The following is a 27,492-nucleotide window of genomic DNA, read 5'->3' as shown; positions in this document are numbered from 1 at the left end:
TCTATGGAGTCAGTAAATTAACAAAAGTAAAAACAGATCACATTGCTTTATCCAACCAATTATTTATTAACACTACAATAATTACAGAAAAGGATGAAAAAGGCATAATGTATAGAATTTCTGACTGCATTATGTGTGTGCATCTTTCTCTTCTCTACTAAAATTTAACAACACTAGAAAGGCTTCAGAAGATGACACAGACTAAATTCTGTAACACTGGCAAAAATACACCTGGTGGTGTATTTTTGCCAGTGTTACAGAATTTAACAACAAATAATGGGAATTTGTTGTTGGTTTTGAGATTTTTTTTTTTCCAAAGATGTGTCCACACAAGCAATGAAAATGTTAATTTTTACTGTTTGTGTGAACACTTATTGTGATGCAGAACAATCATCACAATAAGTACCACTATCATGTTAAAAGCTTAAATCAGGGATGGGCCTCCCACCAGAGGCCCATCCTTGATTTAAGCCCACAAACGTGCACAATCTGGCCTGCAGTCATTTTCAAAATATTTATTATTACATATATTTTTGAATTAATGGAATTTCTGACATAAATTTAGAAAATACTCTGCACATTGCTACAACAAATATTGATCCAGATATCAATTCAATGAAAAAAATAAACAGTATCAAATCTCTTGTTAAATGTTATAAAACTAAAATATTGCAATGTTTGTTACTGGATTTGATTTTTGAATTTATATTGAATTTGTATTTCATTTTTCTTATTAATAAAATTAATTATATGTACATGTATGTATAAATATTACAATAGATAACATAAGTGTTTTTGACTATAACAATTTTTTCATTATACATTATTCTAATAATTCTAAAAATTGTGGAAAGCTAAAAAAATTTTGCTCAAGTGTACCTCCCAGACATTTTATTTGGCCTTCCATTTATGAAGGTTGCTCACCCCTGGCTTAAATGATAATGAAGCAGTATTAGTAGAATAACAAGGTCAATATGATATCATGAATAGTGGATCTACAGCCAGGCAATAATTATAAAATAACTTATCTTGGAAGTAAAATTAGTGCAAAGATGGAAGGCATGGAAATAGCTTTTAAAACCTCTTTGGAAGAAAACTGGACATGAAACATTATTCAGCAGTACACAAAATTTTAAACAGAAAGTTCAACAAAGAAATTTGTCTGTGCAAATGGCCCAACTGAAGGTTCAAGAAAAGAAAAAATATCAACGTTCTTTACTAAGTTAGAAAGAGCAATAGAAACTAATGAAAAAGAAGTAGTGGTAATAAAGATTTAAACAAAGGTAAAAAAATAACAACTATACTTACAGAAACAATTCAAGAAACTTTGGAGAGAAAGGTAACCTAACAATAATGGTAAAAGGCTACTAGAATTTTGTGCAAGCCGTGAAGTCACTATTATAAGAACAGTATTCAGCACAAAAATAGACACAAGTTTTACTTATATAGATCATAACAGAAAAGTATAACTGACTACATCATTACAGAAAAGGGATCTTATGCAACCAGTTGAATAGAGAAGTGTATACAGAGTATTTGAAACAGAAAGAGACTAGCATGTTGTATTGAGCAAATTAATGCCAAAAATAAAAGTGCTAAAAAGGATAAAAACTGAAAAGCTCTCAGGTCTGCTAATAACTATTAAATATAGAAATATATTTTTGAAATGCTAATCCCTGAAGTTAACATGATTTTAGATTTATGAGTTTTACAAGATTAGGTAACAAGTTGTTCCAACATTTACCAATCCTTTGGCTAAAAGACATTTTTTTGGTGGAAGTTGCAAAAGTGGTATAGAGAAAAGTGGCTAAGATGTGTGTGTGTCAAAAGCAGCCAAAGAAAACTCTTTTCATATCTTCACACACATATCTTAGTCACATATTGTTCCAAGAAGATTTTCAACTTATCTTTACAAGAAAATCTTCTTAGAAAGACATCGTGAAAGATGTGTACAGTCTGATATGAAGTTCTCTGAGCACCACAGGTAAGCTAATCAGAGGGCACACGGGGTTCTCTCAGATAGACAGAAACTCTCAACACGAACAAAGAGATAATTACCCCTCTATATTTGTATTTCTCCCTCCTACGGACAAGCCAATTTGAGTTTTTCACTTCTCTGAAGTAGTTTATTCCCATGTTTTTTTTTAAACGTTCAGAGGATACACTGTCTTGATTATTGTATATACAGGTTTGGAAACTCTATTAGGAAGGATGTGAATCTATTGGAAAAGGTACAACAAAGAGTAACAAGATTAGTTACTGCCACAAAGAAATATTCCAATAGAATGATACTCTGTTTTGTGATATGCAAAGTTATCCAGATATCTGCATAGAGGATCTGACAGATATTTCAGGATTCTGAAAGGGCTCTTGCACAAACTAAAGCAAATATGTAAACATTAATAAATAAGAAAGAACTCGTGTACCTTGAATATAAAATATTTCTTTTAGCCAAAGGATTGGTAACTGTTGGAACAACTTGTTACCTATTCTTGTAAAATTAGAATGCTTATGAAATGCCTGGCTCCTTTGCAACATTTTACTTTCATTAACAGTGCATAGGGAGAAGTTGAAAAAAAAAAAAATTTGTTCCAAAATCTGCCGATAGGGGATAATATGGCCCTGTACAAGAGGATAGACATAACAAAGTATCAACAAATAAATAACTAAGACAAACCTTAATGAAATTACAAATTTTAATTTGTGCCTTTGCAAAAAACAGAAATAAACTGAATTGCACTAAAGTTTTAAATCCAAACTAAAAAATAAGACACCTAAGAAAGCAGAAAATTTGCATAAATCTGAGTTCATTTAATTTTCCCAGCAGCAGAGAGCTATAAAGGCACAACGTGAACATCACAAGTGTATTCTGTAAATTTACTGTTAACAATGCATCTCACTCTGCCTGATTGCGCTTTAATTGTAAAATTCTTCTACGTTAATGGATGCAATGCAGCAAGCGCTCTGTTTAAATTTAGACACAGTAAGAACTTACGTCAAGGTTCTTTATCAGCTGCAGCAAGAAGGATGATTAATAAATTTGAGGAAACTGGGTCCTTTGTTGCTAAGCCTGGAAGAGGAAGGAAGCCTGTTTGACCTCACGTAGCAGAGAAAGTTGGAACGCCTATCAATCCATGGATACAGCTGCTGGAACTAGTAGCAGCACATGGGGAGTAGTGAGGCAATTGGATGTCCCATATTCCACTGTGTGGAAAATTCTTTGGAAACTAATCCACTATTATCCATACAAGATCAGTGGCCAGCAGCAGCTGCAAAGAGATGCCCTTGAAAAATGAATGGCATTTTCTCTAAAGTTTTTGGCCAGAATGGAAGTGGACGATGCCTGGCCATGGAACATTCTTTGGGGAGATGAGCCTCATTTTTATCTCAATGGGACTGTCAATGCTCGAAACTGCCGAATATGGGCTTCAGAAGCACCACACGCTATTCAACAAATCCCATTGCCCTCACCGAAAATCACTATCTGATGTGGTGTGACTTCAAATTTCATCCTAGGGCCATACTTTTTTCGAGGAATTGCACCCAGCATAAGCAACCACCTGTTCTGTTACAGCAGTTTCATTATTCCTCAACTGCAGCAAAGAGGATGCCTGGATGAGACAATTTTTATGCAAGATGGGGCTCCTCCTCATATCGCACGACCAGTACAGCAGCTTCTCCGGCATCACTTTACTGCAGAAAAAAAGTCAGACATTTGTTTCCCATTGCATGGCCACCACGTTAGCCTGACCTTACACCGGGGCCAGATTTCCCATTAGGCACAATGCCTAGGGTCTAAGAAGGAAGGGTAAAATTAAAAAAAAAAAACAGTTCACTCTTTTCACTGTGACTAACGAAAAACAAGTTGAGAAAACATGTGTGCAATCGACTCTAGGAGCTTCAATTCAATACACAATCTTGCAACTGTTCTCGAAATTAGAATTGAAGTGATTCCGTCACTTCGTCAATTGCGGTGGATTATCATTTATAATAGTTTAAACTTGAGTCACGTTAATTGACGTGATTCGTAGTCAAAATTGTTAAAATAGAAGAAACATTTATCTCCCCCCCGTTTTAAGCACATTTCGGAATAAAAGTGCCTAGAGCCCATGAACACCAAAATCCAGCCCTGCCTTATGTGTGATTTTTGGCTGTGTGGTCACTTAAAAGCCAATGTTTATCGAGGAAGTGTCCTTAACTTGGGTGTCTTAAAGGCCAAAGTAACGCAGCATGTGCGGAACATTACTCCAGCGATGTTGCATTCTGCAGTCTGGCACACTGTGCATCGAATGCTATTTCTGGTCCAGAATCACATCGAAAACCAATTCCACCATCAGCAACATCATTGACCATCGGGAGTAAACTGTGAGTGAGTTTGGAGCTGTGAAACCATTTCCTCTGGCAGTTTAATTCAATTTCTTACTGTTTTTTTGCAAAGAGCACAAATAAAAATTTATAATTTCATTAAGGTTTGTCTTAGTTATTAGCATTAGTAGAGGCATTTGATGCAAGAAAGCAAGCTTCTGCAGCATCAGCCAAAAAAAAAAAAAAAACACACTTCCACTTCACCCCTCTGTTCGTTCAAAATACCTGTCCAGCTGAGCCTTAAACTTATTTAGGCTATCAACCTCCACCACAAGGGATGGAAATCTGTTCCACCAACCAACCACCCACTGGCTAAAGGCAAATTTCCGCACGTCTAACCTACATCTGTCTTTCCTCAATTTGAATTTATGCCCTCTCAGGTGATTTTTCTGAGCTAGAGGAAGAATCCCATCAGCATTGAGCATGCTTAAACCATTCAAGGCTTTATACACTCTATCAGATCACCTTGCTGGTGCCTAGTCTCCAGACACTGTAATTTGCAAAACTTAAGCCTTTCTTTGTAAGAGCACCCCTTTGTTCCATTCACTAATCTTGTTGCCCTTCTCTGTACTCGTTCCAGCAGCTCTACATCCTTCTTGAAATGAGGCCTCCAGACCTGTATACAGTACTCTAGGTGCGGCCTGACCATTGCCTTATACAATGGAATAATCACCTCCTTATCCCTGCTGGAAAAATTCCTGTATATCATTGACAATACTCCATGAGCTACTCTTGCAGCCCGTCTGCACTGCTCAGAGAACTTCATATCTGCCTGCACAACCACCCCCAAGTCCCTTTCATTCTCTACCACTGTCAGTGTAGTACCACAGAGTTGATACGTTGCTCTGGGGTTGCTGTTTCCCATGTGTAGTACTTTACATTTGTCAATGTTAAACTTCATTTGCCACCTCTCAGCCCATCTGCTCAACCTTTCCAGATCCTGTTGCAGCAGCATAGTGTCAGTAGTGTCCTTGACAACCCTGCCAACCTTTGTATCGTCGGCAAACTTGGACATTAAGCTTGATATACCATCATCAATATCATTTATAAATACAGAAAACAATAATAGACCCAACACTGAGCCTTGAGGGACTCCACTAATAACATTAGTCCACGATGAGCAGTGTCCATTGATTACCACTCTCTGTCTTCTCCCCCTCAACCACCCCTTTATCCATAGCAGCAATTTGCCTCCAATGTCACACTGCTCCAATTTGTGTAGCAGTCTTCCATGTGCAACAGTATCAAAAGCCTTTCTAAGATCCAAGTATATAATATCAAAGTTATTCCCTGCATCCAGTTCTTTTGTGACTGCATCATAGTATCCAATCAAGTTGGTCAGGCAAGACTTCCCCTTAACAAAACCATGCTGTGTCTGAGCTATAACTGAAGTCTTGTCTAAATGATCCTGCAGTGCTTCTTTAACCAGTGCCTCCATTAATTTTCCTGGAACAGAAGTTAAGCTCACAGGTCTATAATTACTTGTCAGCCTTTGATCCTCCTTTGTGAATTGGGGTCACATTTGCACATTTCCAGTCTGTGGGTACCTCCCCTGAGTCCAAGGAAGCTCTCATAATTATGGCTAAGGGTTTGCTTACTTCCTTTGCTGCCTCCTTTAATATAACTGGATAGATCCCATCCACCCCGGGTGCCTTTCTTGTGTTTATCTTCAACAGTTTCTCCTCCACTTTACTCCCAGTTATTTCAAGATTCTGTAGCTTACTGCTAGATTTGAATACACCTCTGGCATTCCCCTTGCTGAATAACTCCTCATGTGTGAATGTCGATGCAAAATATTCATTTAGTTTGTTAGCTACCTGAGCAGGATCATCAACAGTTGACCCATCAATATCAAGTGGACCAATCTGATTCATCCCCTTCCTTCTAGAGTTTACATAAGTAAAGAACTCTTTGCTGTTTTTCTTTGCATCCCTTGCCAAGGATTTCTCGTAATCTGCCTTCACCTGCCTAACCTCCTTTGTAACTTGGTTGCATATCAACTTGTATCTATCATAGGCTTCTGTGTCATGTGTTAATTTGTAAGTATCCCATGCATTTTTCTTCTCTGCCATGTGCCTCATTAGTTCATCTGACATCCATTTTGGCCTAAACCTTGAACAATATTTCTTAGTTGGTATGTAAAGCCTAGTAGCTTCCAAGATAAGTTCTTTGAATGCTTCCCATTTTGAATTTGCTGTTGGTAACATCATCAGTTGGTCCCACTGTATAGAATTTAAATACTGTCTCAGTCCATCGTAGTCGCCTTTACGGAAGCAATAACCCTTCCCTTTACCCCTAATGGTAGTAACCTCTTTGAGTAAATCCCACTTCAGCACACTGTGATCACTGCCACCTAGTGGTTCATTTATCTGCAGATTCTTAATGCATGAAGAATCACTGCTGATAATCAAATCAAGAGTATTACTCCCTCTAGTTGCCTCCCGAACATGCTAATGTAGAAAACAATCATCCAATAAATCCACAAAAGCCCTGCTAGTGTGTGAATAACCAGCCCCCAAATTCCAGTCAATATCTGGGAAATTAAAATCTCCCATTATAAGACTCTCTGATTTACTGGCCCACTCTATTTCCCTGTACAGTTCCTTATTATACTCATCAGAGTCATTAGGCCTATAGCACACTCCTACTCTCAATTTTGATCTCCCAATGCTTATGTCACACCAAACTGACTCAACACTGCACTGTCCGGCGATGTCGACTGGCTTCACTTCCTTGGTTTTTATGTGTTTCTTAACTAATAGCATAGCCCCTCCCCCCTTCCTATCCTGTCTATCCTTTCTGTAGACGTTGTACTCCCCAAATTGCAGTTCTGCATCCCTTATATCTGTGTGACACCACGTCTCTGATATCCCAACAATATCTGCCTTTGATGTTTTGAGCAATACCTCAAATTCAACAAATTTATTTACTAAACTCCTAGCATTGGTGTACACGCAAGTATACCTGCACCTGTTTCTATTCTTAGCTACCCTAACACAACCCATGTGTTTACTTGTACCGCAATGGCTCCCAGCAGTCTCTGAAATACCATGCATCTTGTTTTTCAGGCTTCTGCTCATTCTAATAGAAGCAGTGCAAGAATCTCTTTCACCTCTGCCAGTGGCTACTGTCAATCTATTGGTCTTTGTCTCCCCCCAAGCTAGCAGTTTTATTTGTTGGTACTTTGTCATGTCTTTCTTCTTGTATATTGGCAGATTTTGGAACTAATTTTTTTTTCACGGGATCCTTCTCCCATGCCTTGAATAGCTCACTAATTTTGGTGGCATTCCACTTATTACCTAGAGCTACAGAGAGCTGTGAATAGGGATACTTTAATTATGGCTACCCTGTATTTACTCCCTTTTTAAATAATTTGTTCAAAAATTGCAAATTACAGAAATTGTTATTCTTGTGAGCAGTCTTTATTAGGAAGAATCAGAGTTTGCACCTATCAGTAATCTTGTTACTCTTCTCTACATCCTTTCCAGCATGTCCATATCATCCCTGAATTATGGTTTCCAAACCGCCGTATAATACTCTAGGTGTTTCCTAACTATTGTTTTATACATGGAATAGTTTCATCTTTACCACTGGAAACTGTTAACTAATGAAAATTCACATTATAATTTCTGTGAAAAAGCCATAGATATGATTAATATCACACAAACACTTGGCTAAGGAAATGGCGATATGTGCAGCAACTGGTCAGTAATGTGCCAAGACATTGAACAATTGATGAAAAGAACCATAATATAGTTCTTTTTGATGAATATCAAAATGTTATGCATTATATTATAATGCATAGAAAGCTCTCCCACAATATGCTGAATGTCAGATAGTCACTGCTTGCTCCCTTGCACGTTACTAGAATGTTACTGACTTGCATGTTACTGAATTTTATGCTGATTTATGTGATATACAAGCAATACATATATTTTTTTATCATCTGAACACTTCATCAACACATCTTGTAAATGCATTAACAATCCAGGTTCCAATTCCAGTGATTAAGAAGGCAAAGTAGGAGTCAGGGAAGTTGCTCTTGTATCATCTGCATCACAGATGATGCAGATGATACAAGAGCTAAGTCTGGGAGAGAATGGGTAAGATGTTCTTATTTGTTAATACCATTTGTCATCACAATGGTATAAAGGAACAAAAATATAAATTTTTTGACTGTAACTTCTATTTGACAAAGATATCTGGATTTTTTTCCCTCCAAAAGTCAAAGCATGCAATAAAATACCCAAATTCACCATCAGCTATGAGATTAGCATTAGCATTAGTAGAGGCATTTTATGGAAGAAAGCAAGCTTATGCAGCATCAGCCAAAAAAAAAAAAATAAATAAATAAAAAATAACCACTTCCACTTCACCCCTCTGTTCGTTCGAAATACCTGTCCAGCTGAGCCTTAAACTTAATTAGGCTATTAACTTCCACGACAAGGGATGGAAGTCTGTTCCACTAACCAACCACCCGCTGGCTAAAGGCAAATTTCCTCACGTCTATCCTACATCTGTCTTTCCTCGATTTGAATTTATGCCCTCTCAGGTGATTATTCTGAGCAAGAGGAAGAATCCCATCAGCATTGAGCATGCTCAAACCATTCAAGGCTTTATACACCTCTATCAGATCACCTCGCTGGTGCCTAGTCTCTAGACACTGTAATTTGCAAAACTTAAGCCTTTCTTCGTAAGAGCACCCCTTTGTTCCATTCACTAATCTTGTTGCCCTTCTCTGTACTCGTTCCAGCATCTCTACATCCTTCTTGAAATGAGGCCTCCAGACCGGTATACAGTACTCTAGGTTTGCCCTGACCATTGCCTTATACAAGGGAATAATCACCTCCTTATCCCTGCTAGAAAAATTCCTATATATCATCGACAAGACACCATGAGCTACTCTTGCAGCCCGTCTGCACTGCTCAGAAAACTTCATATCTGCCTGCACAACCACCCCCAGGTCTCTTTCATTCTCTAGCACTGTCAGTGTAGTACCACAGAGTTGATACGTTGCGCTGGGGTTGCTGTTTCCCATATGTAGTACTTTACATTTGTCAATGTTAAACTTCATTTGCCACCTCTCAGCCCATCTGCTCAACCTTTCCAGATCCTGTTGCAGTAGCGTAGTGTAAGTAGTGTCCTTGACAACCCTGCCAACCTTTGTATCGTCTGCAAACTTGGACTTTAAGCTTGATATACCATCATCAATATCATTTATAAATACAGAAAACAATAATGGACCCAATACTGAACCCTGAGGGACTCCACTAATAACATTAGTCCACGATGAGCAGTGTCCATTGATTACCACTCTCTGTCTTCTCCCCCTAAACCACCCCTTTATCCATAGCAGCAATTTGCCTCCAATGCCACACTGCTCCAATTTGTGCAAAAGTCTTCCATGGTGAGAGTCTATAAGTACCTAAGCCACTGAAAGCACGGACTCTGAATAAAGAAAAATTTGACCACAAACCTTGTTTTTAAGAATGTATGAATATAACTGGTATACAAGCATAGCTGGTATGTTATGCAGTATTTATGATAGGGCAACTACAATCACACAACAATCAGTATATCAAAACATACTGGAAACTTGTGACCTAATGAAAATTCACATAATTTCTGTGAAAAATCCATAGATGTGACTATTATCACACAAACCTTTGGTCAAGGAAGTGATCATATGCACAGCATGTGCAGTCACTCAGCAATTGATCAAAATAACCATATCAATCATGGAGGTATCAATATATCAAATATCAATATATCCATTAGTTGCATGTATTGTTTTGGTCAGTTTCTTCCTTGCTGGATGAAAAATTAGGCTCTGTATTGGGGGGGGGGGGGGGGGTTGGAACCATGAGACAATTGCCTTAGATTGTAACTTTCTATCAGTGTGAGAACCCATAAAAATTTCTCCTGTCTTAGTGGGACTCAAACTTCAGCCTTTTCCACATGGTATGGAAGAACACTAATTGTAACCACTGTGTTAACTGCAAGATCTAATATCTGAAATAAATAAAATGACATTATGAAATGCATGTCTGGCAATCTGCAGTGTAAATTCTTCTAGTCACATGACTGTCCTAAATTAAGAAGAAACAAATTAAAAACAACAAAAATAAAATCCCTGCCTGTTCGGGTAGGTTAGAAGTACCAAACCAGGTCTCAGCTCATTTCCTGGTTATGACTGAAGGAATGTCTGAAGTCCTCTTCAATCAAATTTACCAATCTCAGGCAGAGGGAGTTAGGGTTTCCCCAGTGAGTTATTTTGGGTTTCTAAGCCCACACAACATAAAAAATCAGCCCATGAACATACACTTGTACAGACATAATACAAGAGCACAATATGGTCTAAGTCACTAATGGAGTTGGTAAACGTTATGAAGGCACTTGGCATGCATCCCACATATGCACTCTATATTGTCAACAGCAAGTATCTGATTCTGCCCAGTAACCCATTTGTGTTCCTTCCATTTAACGTTCACCAACCTCATGCATGGGGCTCACATCTGGTGAGTATGAAATGCATGTCTGGCAATTTGCGGTGTAAATTCTTCTAGTCACATGACTGTCCTAAATTAAGAAGAAACAAATTAAAAACAACAAAAATAAAATCCCTGCCTGTTTGGGTAGGTTAGAAGTACCAAACCAGGTCTCAGCTCATTTCCTGGTTATGACTGAAGGAATGTCTGAAGTCCTCTTCAATCACTAATGTGCCTAAAACACAATAAGAAATAACCATCTTTCACAATATTCTTCATTTTAAGGTTAATCCTTTATTTCAGGGTTTCCAATCCCATTTCAGGGTAAATCCTTAATTTCAGGGTTTCCAATCCTTTTTGGGTTTGTGGTTGTGAGGTTTCTGCAGTGGCTAGCTCTGTAAAGCAAATTTTTTCATAGAATTTTGAAAAAATTGTAAAAATGAAAACATAACACTTATCTATCTATACATTAAAAAGTTTTCCTCCTAGTGATATTTATTCGAGGCAATGGGAGAAGAGGGTGGGGCAATTATGTCACTACAAATGTACAGGTAAATAATTGCATGGGCCATTTCCTGATTAGATATCGATCAGTATGATTTCGACAGGTGTCTTTTATGCAGAAAAGATTTGACTCACTTTTGAGTCAAATCTTTGCGTGGGGGTTGATGAGTAAAGCGAGCAGGGGGCAAAGCCCCCCCTAGTGAATATTAGTTTTCTTATTTTGACCTGACTGCCTTGACATGAGTGAAATTATTATTAAAAATCGAATCAGAAAATTTTTAAGAAATTTGTGAAAAAATTAGCAAAACACAGAATTCATTATTTTTTTAATTCAATAACATCCTCTATGTCTATTTATTTAATTCAATTTCATCAATTTCTAGATCTGAATTCCAGATTATTTTGGCTTTTCTAAACACAAAATCCGACAACAATAGCCTACAAATGTGATCAGCTTCTTTGATTTTCAAAGCTATTTTCATGCTGCCATCTATTAAAACCATGTCTACTACCAGTTGGAAACACAAATAACAGATGACAACACATACTGGAAGGTTTAAAAGTGATTCATACATTAATGGATGCATTATTTGAATCATATATGAAACAACTTGGAAAATATATTTATGTACATACTCCAGAAAATATTAAATAATTAAAAAGCATGAATAGTAATCAATTTTAAATTGGTATAAGTAACCTTATACCAATTTAAAAAAAGCTAGCCACTCCCATATAGCCGACTGCCCAGAATATACCATTACCTTGTCTCTGCAATATTTGTTGCAATAACCACTTTTCGTACTCCATATGGCGGACGATTGAATACTTCTTTCTGGTTTATTGTTGGCATTAAAGAATGAAGAGGAATAAAAAGAAATCTAGCTGTTAAAAAAAAAAAGACAAAAGATATTTCAATTGTGTGCATAAATATTAAGAAAACTCATTGAGGTACACTATTTTTAGGTGCATCTCGCAACAACATGGAAGCACCTATTAGCATTGCTTTACTATATCAATCTGTGTACCTCTAATAATGCACTTTTTTGGTGGGGTAAATTTCGCATTTGAAGTCTTATAACATTTATAACCCAAATTCAGTTTTTGTACACATTGAATAAGCTGAATTCTCTCACAAATTTTTGTTCCATCAAACACAGGTATTCTGAACATGTTAATATAATGCTACTGTACAGTGTACTTTCAAAAAGAATTTGGACTTTCCTCCTTCTGACAGAAGTGAAACAGGTCTAGCTGGCAAAGTGTCAAAATAGTTCCGGATATGTAAGTAGTAACCCATAAAAGACACAGTAAGAAGCTATAATAATCATAAAAGACACAGTAAGATTTACAAGATTTACCATAATTTAGAGAATCATTTGATATATCATCTGTTTGCATGATGTTCAGGTAATATGGTCAAATGTGAATTTGAAGAATAGTTTACTAGGCTGAATTTAATGGGTTATGTTGACAATGAAGCTCAGAGAAGGAGATTTTGTCATACTGTAGGATTGCCTCTCATGGTTTGGAAGGCCATTTGGCTAATACCTAGAACTGTCACAAGCATACTATACACTAATACTGTAGACAATTTGGTACACACTATAGACAGTTCTATGGAAATGAGACTGGCATATAGCAGAATGATAACGAATGGCCACAAAAAGTTGACCTTAGAGACACCTGGTTTGAAGAGAACAATATTACAGAAATGGCCTAGTTGGCACAGTCTTGACATGAATCCCAAAGAACAATTTCAGACAAGAAAGAACATCATATTATGTGCTGACAAAGTTCACCCCTCTCCTCAAATGTTCAAATAATGCTCACTTCGAAGCAAATTACTGATTAGTAGTATATTCCCAGAAAGATCACTGCTAAAAGATAGTCAACTTGTACATAATAATTTCCTGAATAAATAACTTTTGTTCACTTTGATAAACTAATTCCATTATGTCATGGTACATAATGAAATTAGTTTGCTAAAGTTTACCATAGCTAAACTTGCATGAATATGTAAATAAAAATATTCCATTATTATAATGAGACTTAAAACTGAATTTTATCACGTAAAATTAAAAAGTCTCAAGCATATTTTTCACAAATATATTTTTAAAAACATACAATTTACACATATAAAATTTATTAATCATGCTTATTTAGGCCATAGGCTTTATTTTATTATGTCATGTCTGTTTAACTATACTTTAACTAAAAAAAATAAATAAATAAATAAAATAAAAAAAAAAAGGAATAAAAAAATAACACTATGGAGTGCAGTTCTCCTGTGTTGGTTAGTAAAACAAAGGTAATGAATGGTGTGTATTTAACTGATGTGAACCATGGCAACCACACAAATTTTGTTTTTCTGATGTGTGAAAATCAGATCATAAAATTGAAAATCAGTACTTTAGCTTACAAACTTAAGAATCAAAAACTATCACTATTATGATTAATGTTATGGGACTAAGTATTACTCTGTTAACTCATTTTAACAGAATTGGCAACTGATGTGAAATTCTGTTAACATGAATGTTGGCATGTGAGTAAAGTCTTGCCCATCTTTTAATACAGTAAGTGCCGCTTATAGTGATCACTGATTATTAGAATCAACAGCTTTAGGGAACCAAATTTCAAAGAACTGATTCAAATCAATAAAATGCATTACACTTTGACTCTTTATTAGAATCACATCTTTGGTTACAAGAATCAATTTTGAATGCCTCTGTGATATTTTTCTAAAGCACATTACCATAAAACAATAAAAACAAACTGCAGCTTTTGGTTTGTTGGCCGTTCTTGTTTTTACAATCTGTTATAAATGGGTAGTTACTACAGCGTTAACAGAAGAAATTGCCCAGTCTGTTACTGATAATTTCGCCAAGGATGAGGAAAATGAAGATGAACCTGATTGAATTCCAGTTACAAAATCACAAACTCATGAGGCCATATCCTGAGAGCGTTCGAAGAAACTAGTGCAAGTGATCGTGAATATAGACTGTTACACAATATTGAAAAATCTATAAATAAACTTTGTAGTGATAATTTAAAGCAATCTAAAATAAGTGACTATTTAAAATTATAATCATAATATAAAGTGTGTTATGTTTAATTGATATGTATATAAAGCTGTGCACATAAATATAAATTTATTTTTATTTTGCTAACCTGTGGATCTCCTATATTGTTCTGATTTTCATGTCATTTAACTGGTAATATACTTTTGGTAATAAAATGTAAATTCGTGCTTTATATCTTTATTTTTATAGCCTGTGGATAATATTCGTAGATTTCCGCTTATTATAATTGTAGTTTAATAGAATCAAAATTCAATTTGCAAACGTGATCCCTATTACCATCGCTTAATGTATTTATAGTGTGAGCAGTTTTGGATATTTCTCACTGAATATACTTTTTCTTTCCTGGTCAGTGCAATACTTAGTCCAATAACATTAATCATAATAGTGATAATTTTTGATTTCTTTCTTAAGTTTGCTGATTTTCAATTTTATGATTTTTTTTTGATTTCTTTCTTAAAGTGCTGATTTTCAATTTTGTGATCTGATTTTCACACATCAGAAACTAATAACACTGCTGGGTACGAATGTCTCTGAATGATTTTATTTATTTTTCTGTTCAGCAATATAATAATGACAGCATATAACTGTTTTTTACACAATATCCCTCTATTCAGAACACACCAAATATCAGCAATCCCTTCTATGCTGGTTAGCATAAATGACTGACAATGAATTTTATTATTAAATCTTTATTGTACAGTTAAATACAAGGGGGGGGGTAAAATATTTGTATTCACCCAGAGGTAGTGATAGAAAGATGAAATTTTTTTGCATGATAGCTTGAAATCTTTATGGAACCCACATGAATTTTGTTTTTGATCTGATTCTTTTTTTTTTTTTCCCCAATGATCAATGAATAAAGTGGAATATAAATTCAGTGATTTGGTTCTTCCTTTTGCAAAGGGGAAAACACCCGAAACAATCCTAAAAGAATTCGTTACTTTATGGAGGAGACCGCCCAGGTTACACTGTTGTTGCTGTCATACCAATGTGGAAGAACATCACCTCTAAAACGGTGTTCGCAGTCCGGCCACTAGTTAGTACACCAGACCAAACCTATTGGTAACTCTTTAGGAGGCTTCCAGATCAGCTAGTGTTTAATCTTGCTACCCCTACTCTGCCAGATAGTGACTGGAGGAAGTCCGAGTAGTGTGTAGGCGGGGCAGGCGTCGAGGCCACGTTATGTCAAGGATCTGGATATATTCTTACCATGTATACGCCATATCCAAAAATTTCATTACTTCATACAGCATGTCCCCCCTCCCATTTTCTTACTATTGAATACACCATGAATTGTCAAACTAATAGATTAAACTTATCCAAAAAGATCTAAACCTCCCAAACACTTCCTAGTTCATTTCACAAATATATGTGGTCTCAATTTTAATCTCAACGATGCCCATTTCCACTTGCAGTCTGCCCAACCCCATGTACTTTTTCTGACAGAATCTCAGTTATCGGTTGATTCGATACTCAGTTACCATCTGCTCATCTCAGTTACCCAAACTATTCACAGTATGATTTCTTTCTCCTCAAAGGTGGTACTTGTACATATGTCCGTTCCGATATTCCCTGTCAGAGACTTGGTAATTTGGAATCTCCTCTTTTTTGATCTTCTCTGGTTTAAAATCTCTCTACCTCATTCTGCCAAATTCATCTGTTGTCTCTACCATTTTCCCAACTCCACTAATCACTTGGAGCTCTTTTCAACTTGACTTTCTCCAGTCCAACTTTCTTAACAGTGAGGTAATTTTCCTTGGTAATTTTAATGTTCACAGCTCCAGCTGGCTTATGTTTTCTAGAAAAACGACCCAGCTGGTCGAGATGCTGAGGCTTTTGCAATTTCTAATGACTTTGCACAGATTGTTCATTTACCTAAAAGAATACCGAACAATCCCAACCATACAGTCAACAGGCTTGATCTTTTTCTCACAAATAGCCCTTCTAAGTACATGGTCGAAGTGAGTGGTCCTTAAGATACCTCAGATCACAACTTGGTGATTGTCTCTTCCCCAATGGAGCCTTTATCTCATGGCTCCATTGGAGACTCCAAACAATACGATGGCTCCAATGGGGCCATCGTATTGTTTGGCATTACAAGAATGCAAAATGGGATGACCTGCGAGATTTCTTTTCTTCTTTTCCTTGGTTGGATTACTGTTTCAAAACTTCTGATGTCAATTTTTGCTCAGATCGTGTCAGTAAAATTATTCTTGTAGGAATGGAATCCTTTATTCCATACTCCACTTTAAAATCTCATCCTTTATCTAAACCTTGGTTTTCCAATAAATGCACTAAGGCTATTCAAGAGAAGAATGTTGCATATTGTAATTGGCTTGTTTCCAATTCTTCAGTTTCATTTTCTGTCTACACCAAAGTTTGCGACAATTGTAAAGCAGTTATTAATCAGTACAAACAAGATTTTGAACAGGCTAAGAGTAGAAAATTTGCTTCTTGCCCTAATGGTAGCCGAGCATTCTGGTCTCTTGCCAAAGCTATTGGCTGCAACTTTTGCCCACCTTTGCTCCCACCTCTGTCAAAACCAGATGGTTCTGTGTCACTTCAGCCAAGGATAAAGCAGACCTGCTAGCATCCCATTTTTATTCCAACTCATGTATTAATGATCTTGGTAAAACACCTCCCACCATTCCCAACATGCTCCATTCAATGCCTCCCGTGGTCTTCCGTCAAAAGGATTTTGAGAAATCTTGATGCTAAGAAAGATCCAGGTCCTGATGGTATTTCTCCACTTGTTCTCAAAACCTGTGCTCCTGAACTTACTCCTGTTCTTTGCCGCCTTTTTTCACTTTCTTATTCCAAAGGTGTTTTTCCTTCTGCTTGGAAATTTGCTCATATCAGCCAGTTCCTAAAAAGGGCGACAAGTCCATCCCATCCAATTATCGTCCGATTGCAATTACTTCTACTCTTTCTAAAGTAATGGAGAAATCAATTAACTGCCAAATCTTAAACTACCTAGAAACCTTCTGTCTGATCAACGATCGCCAGTATGGATTCCAAAAGTGTCGATCCACCGGTGATATCCTGGCTAATGTTACCCATATACGGACAAATATGGGTAACATTAGGGTGACAAATATGGGTGACATTTCAAGTCAATGGGTGACTTGAAATGGGTGAAATCCTATTATTAGTTTTGCCGATGATAGCGCATTGCATTCCACTTTCCATTTTGAAAAACCTTGCCCAATCAGCTTCGACTTTTCGACCAATTCCTTAAATGCAGATCTCGAGGTAATTCTTCAGTAGCGCAAAGACACCTTAGCTGATTTCAATCCTTCTAAAACTCAGTCTTGTCTTATATCTCGCAAAAATCATTCTTCTGCTCCTATGCTTATCTTTAGCGACACTCCGATTTCTAAGAAAAATGATATATATCTTTTTCGGGGATTACCCTGACTTCTAATCTCTCTTGACACAAGCACATTAAAAACATTGCTTCCTCTGCATCTAAAAAACTTGGTTTTCTCTTTCGCTCTCAGCGTTACTTTTCTTCCAAAGAGCTGCTCACTCTGTACAAATCACAAATCCGCCCTACCATGGAATATTGTTCCCACATCTATGGCTGTGCACCGAAAACCTCCCTCAGGCTTCTAGATTCCATTCAGAAGAGGGCAGTTAGGTTAATTAATGATTCATCTCTAACAGTCTCTCCACTCTCTCTGTCTCATAGACATACTCTCTTTGCTGCATGCCTTTTCTACAGATACTTCCATGGCCACTTTTCTTCTGAATTGGCTTCTATAATTCCTGTTTTCTCTCTTTTAAAACAGTCCAAACACATGCTGCCACCAGCCAATATCCATTTACTGTCCAACTTCAAACTCACAGAAGTGAGTTTGAAGTTGGACAGTAAATGTTTCATTTCCTTGTTTATTCGTTCAACTGCCGTTTTCTGGAACAACCTTCCTTCACATATATTTCCTGAAAATTGCAGTCTACAGAAGTTCAAGTCTAATGTCAACAAATATCTTCTTTCATCTTCTCAACTTCCAACCCAAGCACAGTACTAAGTACTATAGGTTTTAATACCTCTCGTGTTTAGGATTGTCATATAAAAAAAAAAAAAAAAAAAACCTTCTATCACTAGTTCTTCTGGGTGAATACAAATTTTATTTGAACCTCCTCTCTTATACATACTATAGAATATTCGATTAACCAACCAAGGATTCTCCGTGAATATAATGAACATTAACCATGTTCATTATATTCACTTTTGTTAAGTATTTTCTACCTAATTGTATGTCCCTGATTCAGGAATCTTGCATCATTCTAGTCACATTTTAAGGATAAAATTTTGAAAAAATTATGACAACAAAAAAAAAGGTTTAGGAAAAAAGGAATTTCAATGTAACTTTAATGTCAAAGATGACATTTGCTGAGTTACAAAGGGCTAGAACAAATTATTACGACACTTGAATTAATGGATGGCCTAACTTGTAGCAATCAGCAAATATATGTACTATATTTTTATATGAGGATGACAATCAAAGACCTAATTCATCCGGTTTTGTTGTAGAAGAAAATTTTTGTACGGCAGAAGAAAACTGTTGCTGAGTTAAACCATGCTAAAGGTCTGTCATGAAGAGAATCCCAGTTGTTGGACTAAGAGGCAGAAGAGTTCTTTGCTATTGAAAATGATGCTCTAGTTACCTCTCCCTCCATCCCACCCAACTAACAGACAACAAAATATGCAGTGTGGTAATGAAAGAAAATGAAGATTACAGTAATGATCACGATGATGTGAGTGCCAATGTACTTGAAGAAAAATTTTTTATTAATAGATTGATAAGCACTGCAGAATTGTATGCGGCAAAGTTTCATTTCAAAGCATCAAATATCTATAAAATTCTAGACCTTTTGATACAAAAAAGGAAAATATCTAAAATGGCTTCAGCAAGGCTACAGTGGAGTGTATGCATGGGTATACACCATATACCCTCTAGATTTTTTTTGGTGAATAATGTATACCTTCTGGTTTTCTTTTCCATGCGACTGAAGTGAATTCAATTAAAAAGCCAGATATGTACAGTATACTCTCTGCTTTTCGTAACATCCATAGAGTATACCTTCTGCTAATTTTGTGACTACAGCACTGGGCTTCAGTTACAAAACGTTAGAGCTTTGAGCCTTATAAAAATGAATTAGGAGAGATATCTTGTCATTTCATGTGTTTCTGTGTCCAGGAGGATTTAATTTGCCTAGTTAACACAATGGTTTTAATCCTTACAGTGCAATGCCAGGGTTGCTCATTGAAAATGCAAATTTTGTTTTGTTGTGAGCACTAAGAGAAATTAACCAAATATATTTTGGTTAATCAGGCAGCTTAAATTCTGCTGGCCACAAAAATGTATGAAAGGTTCAGATATAATCCTCCTAATTTCATATAACTACAAAATATATTTATATCAAATCACCTCAACTTTCAACTTCTGAAGCCTACGTCTCTACAATCTACCCAGCTTCTCCAGGTAGTCCTGATGATTTTTTTTCTAAGGCCATGCAAATGCCATGCAATTGATGTTCATCAACTCTCCATTTTTCATATGAAAGTGGAGTTAATAACACACCATGTTTTCAGTATATTTTAGGACTGGAGTTCCAAATGCAGAGAAAAACCTATTATTCGGAAATCCTCAAATCCCAAAGCATACCAGATAAACAATCATGTTTTCTCACATCTATCACTCTCTTAAAACAATAACTTTCAAATAAAATAAGCAGTGTGTGTTTGTGTTTTTTGCAACCACACCAATCTTCTCTAGCAAAGATCAAAAGGAAAATTATGCCTTGCTGGCAGCAAAACGTTTGACTGCTACAAGAAATTAGAAATCCCTGGTTTTGTTTTCAACCACACTAGTAGACTCAATCACTATAGGAAGCACTGAGATTCCCTGCCAAATGTTCTACTGCACTGCAAGAAGCATAGCTAAACATGTACATACACAATAGGTTACACAAGTGAAGGAACAAGGATGAAATGGTCTTGTCCACTACTAATTCATCCTTTAGTTCCTTTAAAAGATGCCAAAGTGTACACTAGGATTAGAATTTTTTTTATAGGAAATATATATACAGTAGAGCGTCGAAAATCCGAATGTCAATAATTTGAAATTTCAATAATCTGAATAAGTCAACATTAAATTTTTTTTTTATGCTGGTGCCACAAAACAATTACGGTAAGCGCCGGTTATTGTGATCATATTTGCGAATTGAATTGTGATTCTATTAAATGACAATTCTAATAAGCGAAAATCAGCTGAATATTATCCACAGGTTATAAAAATGAAGAACAAATTTACACTTTTATTAGCTTACCAATTAACAAAATTAAATGATACATGAAAATTGACAAACGAATTGAATACTGAATCAACAAACAATCAACACACTGAATACTATCCAATTCAACTACTCTTGCTGAAAAGAGTGAGATAGAAAGAGTGTGAAAGTGAGAAAGAGCAAAGAAACGAAGTTCAAAAAAGGTGCAGTAAAAAATAAGTAATTATTTTCGTTAAAGGCCTATACACATGTTATTGTGGCTGAAAGTTCCATTTGTTTTGTTACCTATGAATAAAAATAAGTAAATACAACTTTTTTTATTTCTAAACTTACTGAACCTTTTTTTTTAGTCTAAAGAACAGTATTTTTGATAAATTTGAAAATCCAAACAAATCGGAAGTCCAAACTACCCCTGGTCCCAATTAGTTCGGATTATTGACACACTATATTTTTTACCCTAGGAGAAGATGTCTGTCTCGCACTGACACTAGTAAGCTAAAGAAGATAAGCAGAATGAATTATTACACTGGAAAATGATATGAGAAAAAGGAAAGTTACTGAAAGAGCTTGTATAGCTAAATGATTTTATTTTTATGGTAAGATACTGGGCACAAGTATGAGTTAAAGGTTTCTACTTATGAACATAAATTAAGATAAATTTTAAATCAAAATTTCATTCAGATGTGTATTGGCGCATCCATAAAAACTAAAATTTCAATAGGTTACACAACTGTAGAGAAATATATGGAATACAAGGAGACATAGTAGGCACAAAGCAGCAGAGACTAATGTCACTGTGCAATACATTATGTAATAGCTGGAAAATACTAAATTCGCCAATCACTTGCAACAAGGAATAAACAGCTCGGAAATATAGTTACCATGAAACAGCATTTTAAATATTTAAAAAATTTGCTATTAAAATCATAATAAGACGGCATGCGTGCGTGTTTCAGTGCAATTGTTGAAAAAGGCTTTTAGATCTTAAATATAATATTCAGAATACTGCAAGCTAGTAATGAAGTGAAATAAATGATAGCTGAAATACATAAAAGCAAACATGCAAAGACATTAAGTAAGCCAAAAACTGGAATAATTAAAAAATTTTAATAAATTAAAAAACCAATTGCCTACACATTGATAAACACTTTAATTGAGACCAACACCTATAAATGCATAAATAATAAGTAATTAGCAGAACTATTGTTTGTTTCTGTACACCTCAAACCATCAATACATAGGCCTAAATATGAAAGCAGTGAATAACAAGCTTGTGATGCTTTGATGATATATGATTGACATTAATAAAAATATATTAATATAAATATTTTAACATTATGGAGAGACATAATTTGCTATATCTGACATTAAAGGAAACGATTTATACCAATAAGATGCATTAACACCGTTCCGGTCCCCTTCTTTTAAATCTAACTTGAAAGTTGCCCTCCCTTAAAAAAACTAATAATTTCTATAATTTCTACTCAATTTACAAAATTTAAACTCTTAATATACATAAACAGAAGTATATTCTTTGATGTCCTACCTTTAGCACTCAGCAAAAACTATTAATTCACTCTAAAACAGCAAAAATGCATGATCCATTTCAATTTATTAAATTTTGACGTCGGCAAAACAAGATCCAAGCTTTGAAAATAAAACACATTATAGCATTTGCCTAAAAAATTCACGCGTCAGCTGGACGCTTCTGGCTAAAACGAATCAACACAAGCGGAGAGATAACTGACTGATCAAGCTTACGTCATTAGTGTTACCAGGGTGATCCAAGGAGAAAATAAAAATGTAAATGACTTTCGTGGAAAACAAACAGTTGAGCATCATTACTTGCGAACACTATTTTGCATGGCTCTCTCACAACAGTTTGCTTTACTGCTTTTCATTACTGTTGTATGAAAGAATTGCAATGAATTGGTTTTGAAGAACAAAAATATCTTCTTTCTTTTCTTCAGTATGTATTGTATCTACTAACAAAAAAATCAAGGAAATTCATCTATTGGAAGCTATACTGGAAACAGAAGGGAAAAAAAGAAAACAGTTGTAAAACTGATCACCACAATGTGCATTTCATAAAAAAAAAAAAAGTTCGCTTTATTGTAATTGTTTTTAGAGGACTAAATCGGAACAGCAGTTTCGTGGATGTATATTTGATCTTCTTATGAAATTTCAAGAAAATATTTCTATTCATAGCTGCGTTATAAACTTCGAAAACTTATGTCGAAGGAACTTCACATGCATCTCGCCTGGTGTGCAAATGGGGGGAATGGGCTACGAGTAACGGATTGCGAGAACAATCTGTTACTCGTATTGTAACGGATTGTAAGTAATTGTTACCGAATACTTCGATATTTCCTTGATACCATCAAAAATTTTTCATTATCACACACACGCCAGAAAAATTCAGCATAAAGTGTCATATGTTTGCTTGCTTGAATTCTATTCTAAGCTGCAAATGTAATTTCACTTCTCTTGCACTGACAGAGTAACTGTTCACCGAATGAAGGAAAACAGGATTCATTTTCCTGAAATTTCCAGTTCCCTTCATTCACTTGGAGGAAAAAACTCCTTATGGGAGGGAGTTCACTCTTTCCAGTCAGACAAGAGAGTAAAAGTAATTTTTTGGTGGGGAGAAGGCCAGGAGACTGTCAAAGGTCCAGAGCTGTAACTTTCATCTCAGATGCTGAAGTTTTAATTAGTCAGTTTCATCGTGGGTATGGAAGTTATAATAAATCTATTTCTTTATTGCATTCAGTTTCACAACAGATGCTAAAGTTCTAATAAGTCAGCTTCATCGTAGGACGCCTAAGTTCGGATTAGTCCGATTTTTGTCTGGTGTGCATTCACAAAAAAAGCACTTTGCTTTTTTGTAATTGTTTTCAGGAACAATATTTTGCAAAAATCCTTCTGGAAATATTAGCGAGTGAATTGCACCATACATTTCAAAAATCGCTGTATAGCTTGTCCTTGAATACAAATGGCTTCCTTTGAGTGACCTCCCTTTTACAGATGTTTTATTGAGGACACTTCCTTCAAGTCAGTAAAATCATCAGTGCTTTATTGTACCTAAAGTAATTTGTTATGTTGGGGGAACGGTTTGTGCTCGTAATTGACGTAGCAATTTTGAATTTTGGCAAAGGGGATTATTTGAACACAACCTACATTAGAAGGTACTAAAAGAGTTGATAATTGGTGGGCAGAATTCCGACAAACAAATTCCATTTATATTCCGGGATGACCCTCTCTCTATTTTGGGATCTCTGACCACACGGAGAGAGACTGCTAAATGACATTTAGCAGTCACCGATTCATGTGCCAAAAACCACAGAAAAACAAGAGAAAGTGATGGGGAGAAAATCTATTTTTCAGCGGGGTTTATCTGTTTATTGCAGCTCAGAACAGCATTATGACCGTGGATAGTGAATTTATTTGGCTTCTGTACTAAAACTGAATTTCTCCCTTTGCGATGACATCAAAGTGTAACAAGCAAATACTGTATCTTCTAACAATACTTTTTGAGCAGCCCCTGATTCGTAATCTGTTAGCTTTGTATTGTTAGAAAATATTGCAGTTTTGTGAAGAATACACATTTCAAGAAACAACCAGTTATTCATAGCGGATAATTTTTTTTTTCTTCTTTTGCACACCAGTTTTAGAAGTTTATAATGCAGCTATAAATAGAAATATTTTCTTGAAATTTGGTTAGAAGATCAAACCAAGGAAACTGCTGTTCCGATATTGTTTACTAAAAACAATTACAATAAAGCAAACTTTTTTTTTTATCAAATGCGCATTGCAGTGTTATCAGTTTTATACCAGTTTTTCCCGTTTCAACAGATGAATTTCCTTGCTTTTCTGTTCGTAGGAGCAATACACAGTGAAGAAAGGAAATACGATCTGTTCGCCTTTCAAAAACAGTTGTTGCTACTGTTCGCTTTATTGCTTCTTTATGTCAACTAACAGTAGCTTGCAGTGTGTCTTTTGTTTATTTACCTTCCTTCCCTTCCCTTTTCGACGTAGCTGTACGGGCGACAGTGTGACGTAGCCACACTGAAAACTAAAAGACTGTTGGGATACACTTTTTAGGAAGTGTAATCTACATTCAGACCTGGAACCTCAACTATAAACTTAAAGTAGCTCCTTGAAGCTCTTCGAACAGAGAAGTTTTTCCTGATTTATTTTCTGATTTATTAGTTTAAATTGTCATATTAACTTATTTTCTAGAGTAGCTTTATATTCCTAGTTCCGATACTTAGTTTAAAGTTTAACTTAGACAGAGATTTTGTAGGTATTACTTAGTATCGGTAAGGTATCAAATCCACGTGTAACAAATTGAACGAGAGGTCTTTTTTTTTTAACCAAATTTAGTCGATTTATTAACCAATTGTTATATCAAATTATCTTCTATAAGTAGATTATAGACCTAGTCAGGATCCTTAGTTTATTCTAAATTGAGATAGCGAGATTTGGAAGCTAATCAATACTTACGAGTCCGTAGAAGTACCGTTCGTGAATTCCCGCCATTTTTACACGATAGCATAAGCTTAGTGTAGTATAGTGCATAATATAATATTGTCAATTAATCAGTAAATCTATTAATCTTGATAAACCTTATTGTCAATTAAATTGTATTTTTAACTCTATATATATATAACGACTTAATCGTAACAAATAATTAATACATAACTATAGTGGTACACGTGATACGGAAGTTGTATAAAGGCAACTCGTAGAAAACACTAGATACCAAAAAAAAAAAAAAAATATAACTGTTTTGGGATATAACTTAAGGATTTAATTTTTGTTTTGAAATTTTATTGAATTAAATCGGAATCATGACTCTGACCAGAGCAGCAAAGCAAAAGGCTCAAGCTAATGGGAGTGCTGTGGTTCAGGGGAGAACTGAGGGGGGCAGTTGCCCTCTGAATCACAGCCTTTTAAAATGCACTGTTTGCTTGATGTTTGCGGAGCAGTCGGGTACGGGACATGATACTGCCAAGGGGGATGTCTTTGTGTGTGCACGATGTAAGGAGTGCAAGGAAATCAGGCGACAACTCAGCGTTGTTATGGGCCTTTATGAGAGCTTGAAGGACAGGGTGGATGCCCTCGAAGGAAATAAATTGAGGGGCCCATCAAGCTCTCAGCTGCCCACATCAACGCCACAGCTTGCACTTGGTCATCAGGCAACACAGAGGCAGCCCCCTAGGCAGAATGCGCTGGTCCCACAGGAACTAGTAGTTGTTGGTGACTCTATTGTCAGGGAAACGGGGAACATGCTTTGTAAAAAGGATAGGTGGAATAGGACCAGGGTATGTCTGCCAGGGGGCAAAGGTTGATGAAGTTGTAGAGCGGATATCATCTTTTAAGGGCACAAAAGGTGATATAGTTGTACACGTTGGCACTAATGATATTAAGAGTAGGAGACCGGCGGAATTACTTAGCAAGTACAGGTCACTGTTGAAAAAAAGCCGTGAATTAGGGTTGAATTTGAAAGTGTCTGCAATTCTGCCCAGACACGATAGGAGGGAGTATATGATGAGAGCCTTGTCGATCAATTCGGCCCTGGAGGGATTGTGCAAGGCTCAAGGGGTAGAATTTTTTTCAGCCTGGACTGTACCTGTTAACAGGAGAGATTGCTTCTACAGGGATGGGATACATTTAAATAGAAAGGGTGCAAGAATTTTTGCTGATGCTGTCGAGGCAGTGTTAGGTGGGTCAGAAAACTGCTAGTTGGGGGGGATACAAGGACTAATAGATTAACAGTAGCCACTGGCAGAGGTGGAAGTGATTCTTGCACTGCTTCTATTGAAATGAGCAGAAGCCTGAAAAACAAGATGCAGGATATTTCAGAGACTGCTGGGAGTCATTGCGGTACAAGTAAACACATGGGTTGTGTTAGGGTAGCTAAGAATAGAAACAGGTGCATGTATACCTGCGTGTACACCAATGCTAGGAGTTTGGTAAATAAATTTGATGAATTTGAGGTATTGCTCAAAATATCAAAGGCAGATATTGTTGGGATATCAGAGACGTGGTGTCACACAGATATAAGTAATGCGGAACTGGAATTTGGGGAATACAATGTGTATAGAAAGGATAGACAGGGGAGGAGGGGTTATGCTATTAATTAAGAAACACATAAAGTCCAAGGAAGTGAAGCCAGTCGACATCAATGGACAGGGCAGTGTCGAGTCAGTTTGGTGTGACATCAGCATAGGGAAATCAAAATTGAGAGTAGGAGTGTGCTATAGGCCTAATGACTCTGATGAGTATAATAAGATATTGTACAGGGAAATAGAGTGGGCCAGTAAATCAGAGAGTCTTATAATGGGGGATTTTAATTTCCCAGATATTGACTGGAATTTGTGGGTTGGTCACTCGCACACTAGCAAGGCTTTTGTGAATTTACTGGATCATTGTTTTCTACATCAGCATGTTCGTGAGGCAACAAGAGGGAGCAATACTCTTGATCTGATTATCAGTAGTGATTCTTCGTGCATTAAGAATCTGCAGATAAATGAACCACTAGGTGGCAGTGATCACAGTGTGTTGAAGTGGGATTTACTCAAGGAGGTAACTACCATCAGAGGTAAAGGGAAGGGTTTTTGTTTTCGTAAAGGCGACTATGATGGTCTGAGACAGTATTTAAATTCTATACAGTGGGACCAACTGATGATGTTACCAACAGCAAACTCAAAATGGGAAGCATTCAAGTAACTAATCTTGGAGGCTACCAG

General features: G+C 36.2%; 1 protein-coding gene across 2 annotated transcripts in view; it reads right to left on the bottom strand.

The window, feature by feature from the left end:
* Nucleotides 1–27,492, bottom strand: part of LOC150085302 (ATP-dependent DNA/RNA helicase DHX36-like) — a 458,954-nt gene that overhangs the window by 168,903 nt on the left and 262,559 nt on the right. For both annotated transcript variants that reach the window (XR_016546967.1, XM_090373980.1), the window contains exon 14: nucleotides 12,122–12,242. Coding sequence is in view for 1 of the 2 variants with exons in the window: in XM_090373980.1 (XP_090230106.1) it covers nucleotides 12,122–12,242 (121 nt within the window). In the remaining variant the exon portion in view is untranslated. The remainder of the gene's footprint in view (nucleotides 1–12,121; nucleotides 12,243–27,492) is intronic.

This window comes from Mastigoproctus giganteus, chromosome 5, assembly GCF_048544385.1.
Source record: "Mastigoproctus giganteus isolate SK-2022 chromosome 5, ASM4854438v1, whole genome shotgun sequence".
Lineage (NCBI taxonomy): Eukaryota > Metazoa > Arthropoda > Arachnida > Uropygi > Thelyphonidae > Mastigoproctus > Mastigoproctus giganteus.
The sequence above is the reverse complement of the archived record's forward strand: the minus strand, read 5'-3'. Positions and strand labels throughout refer to the sequence as shown.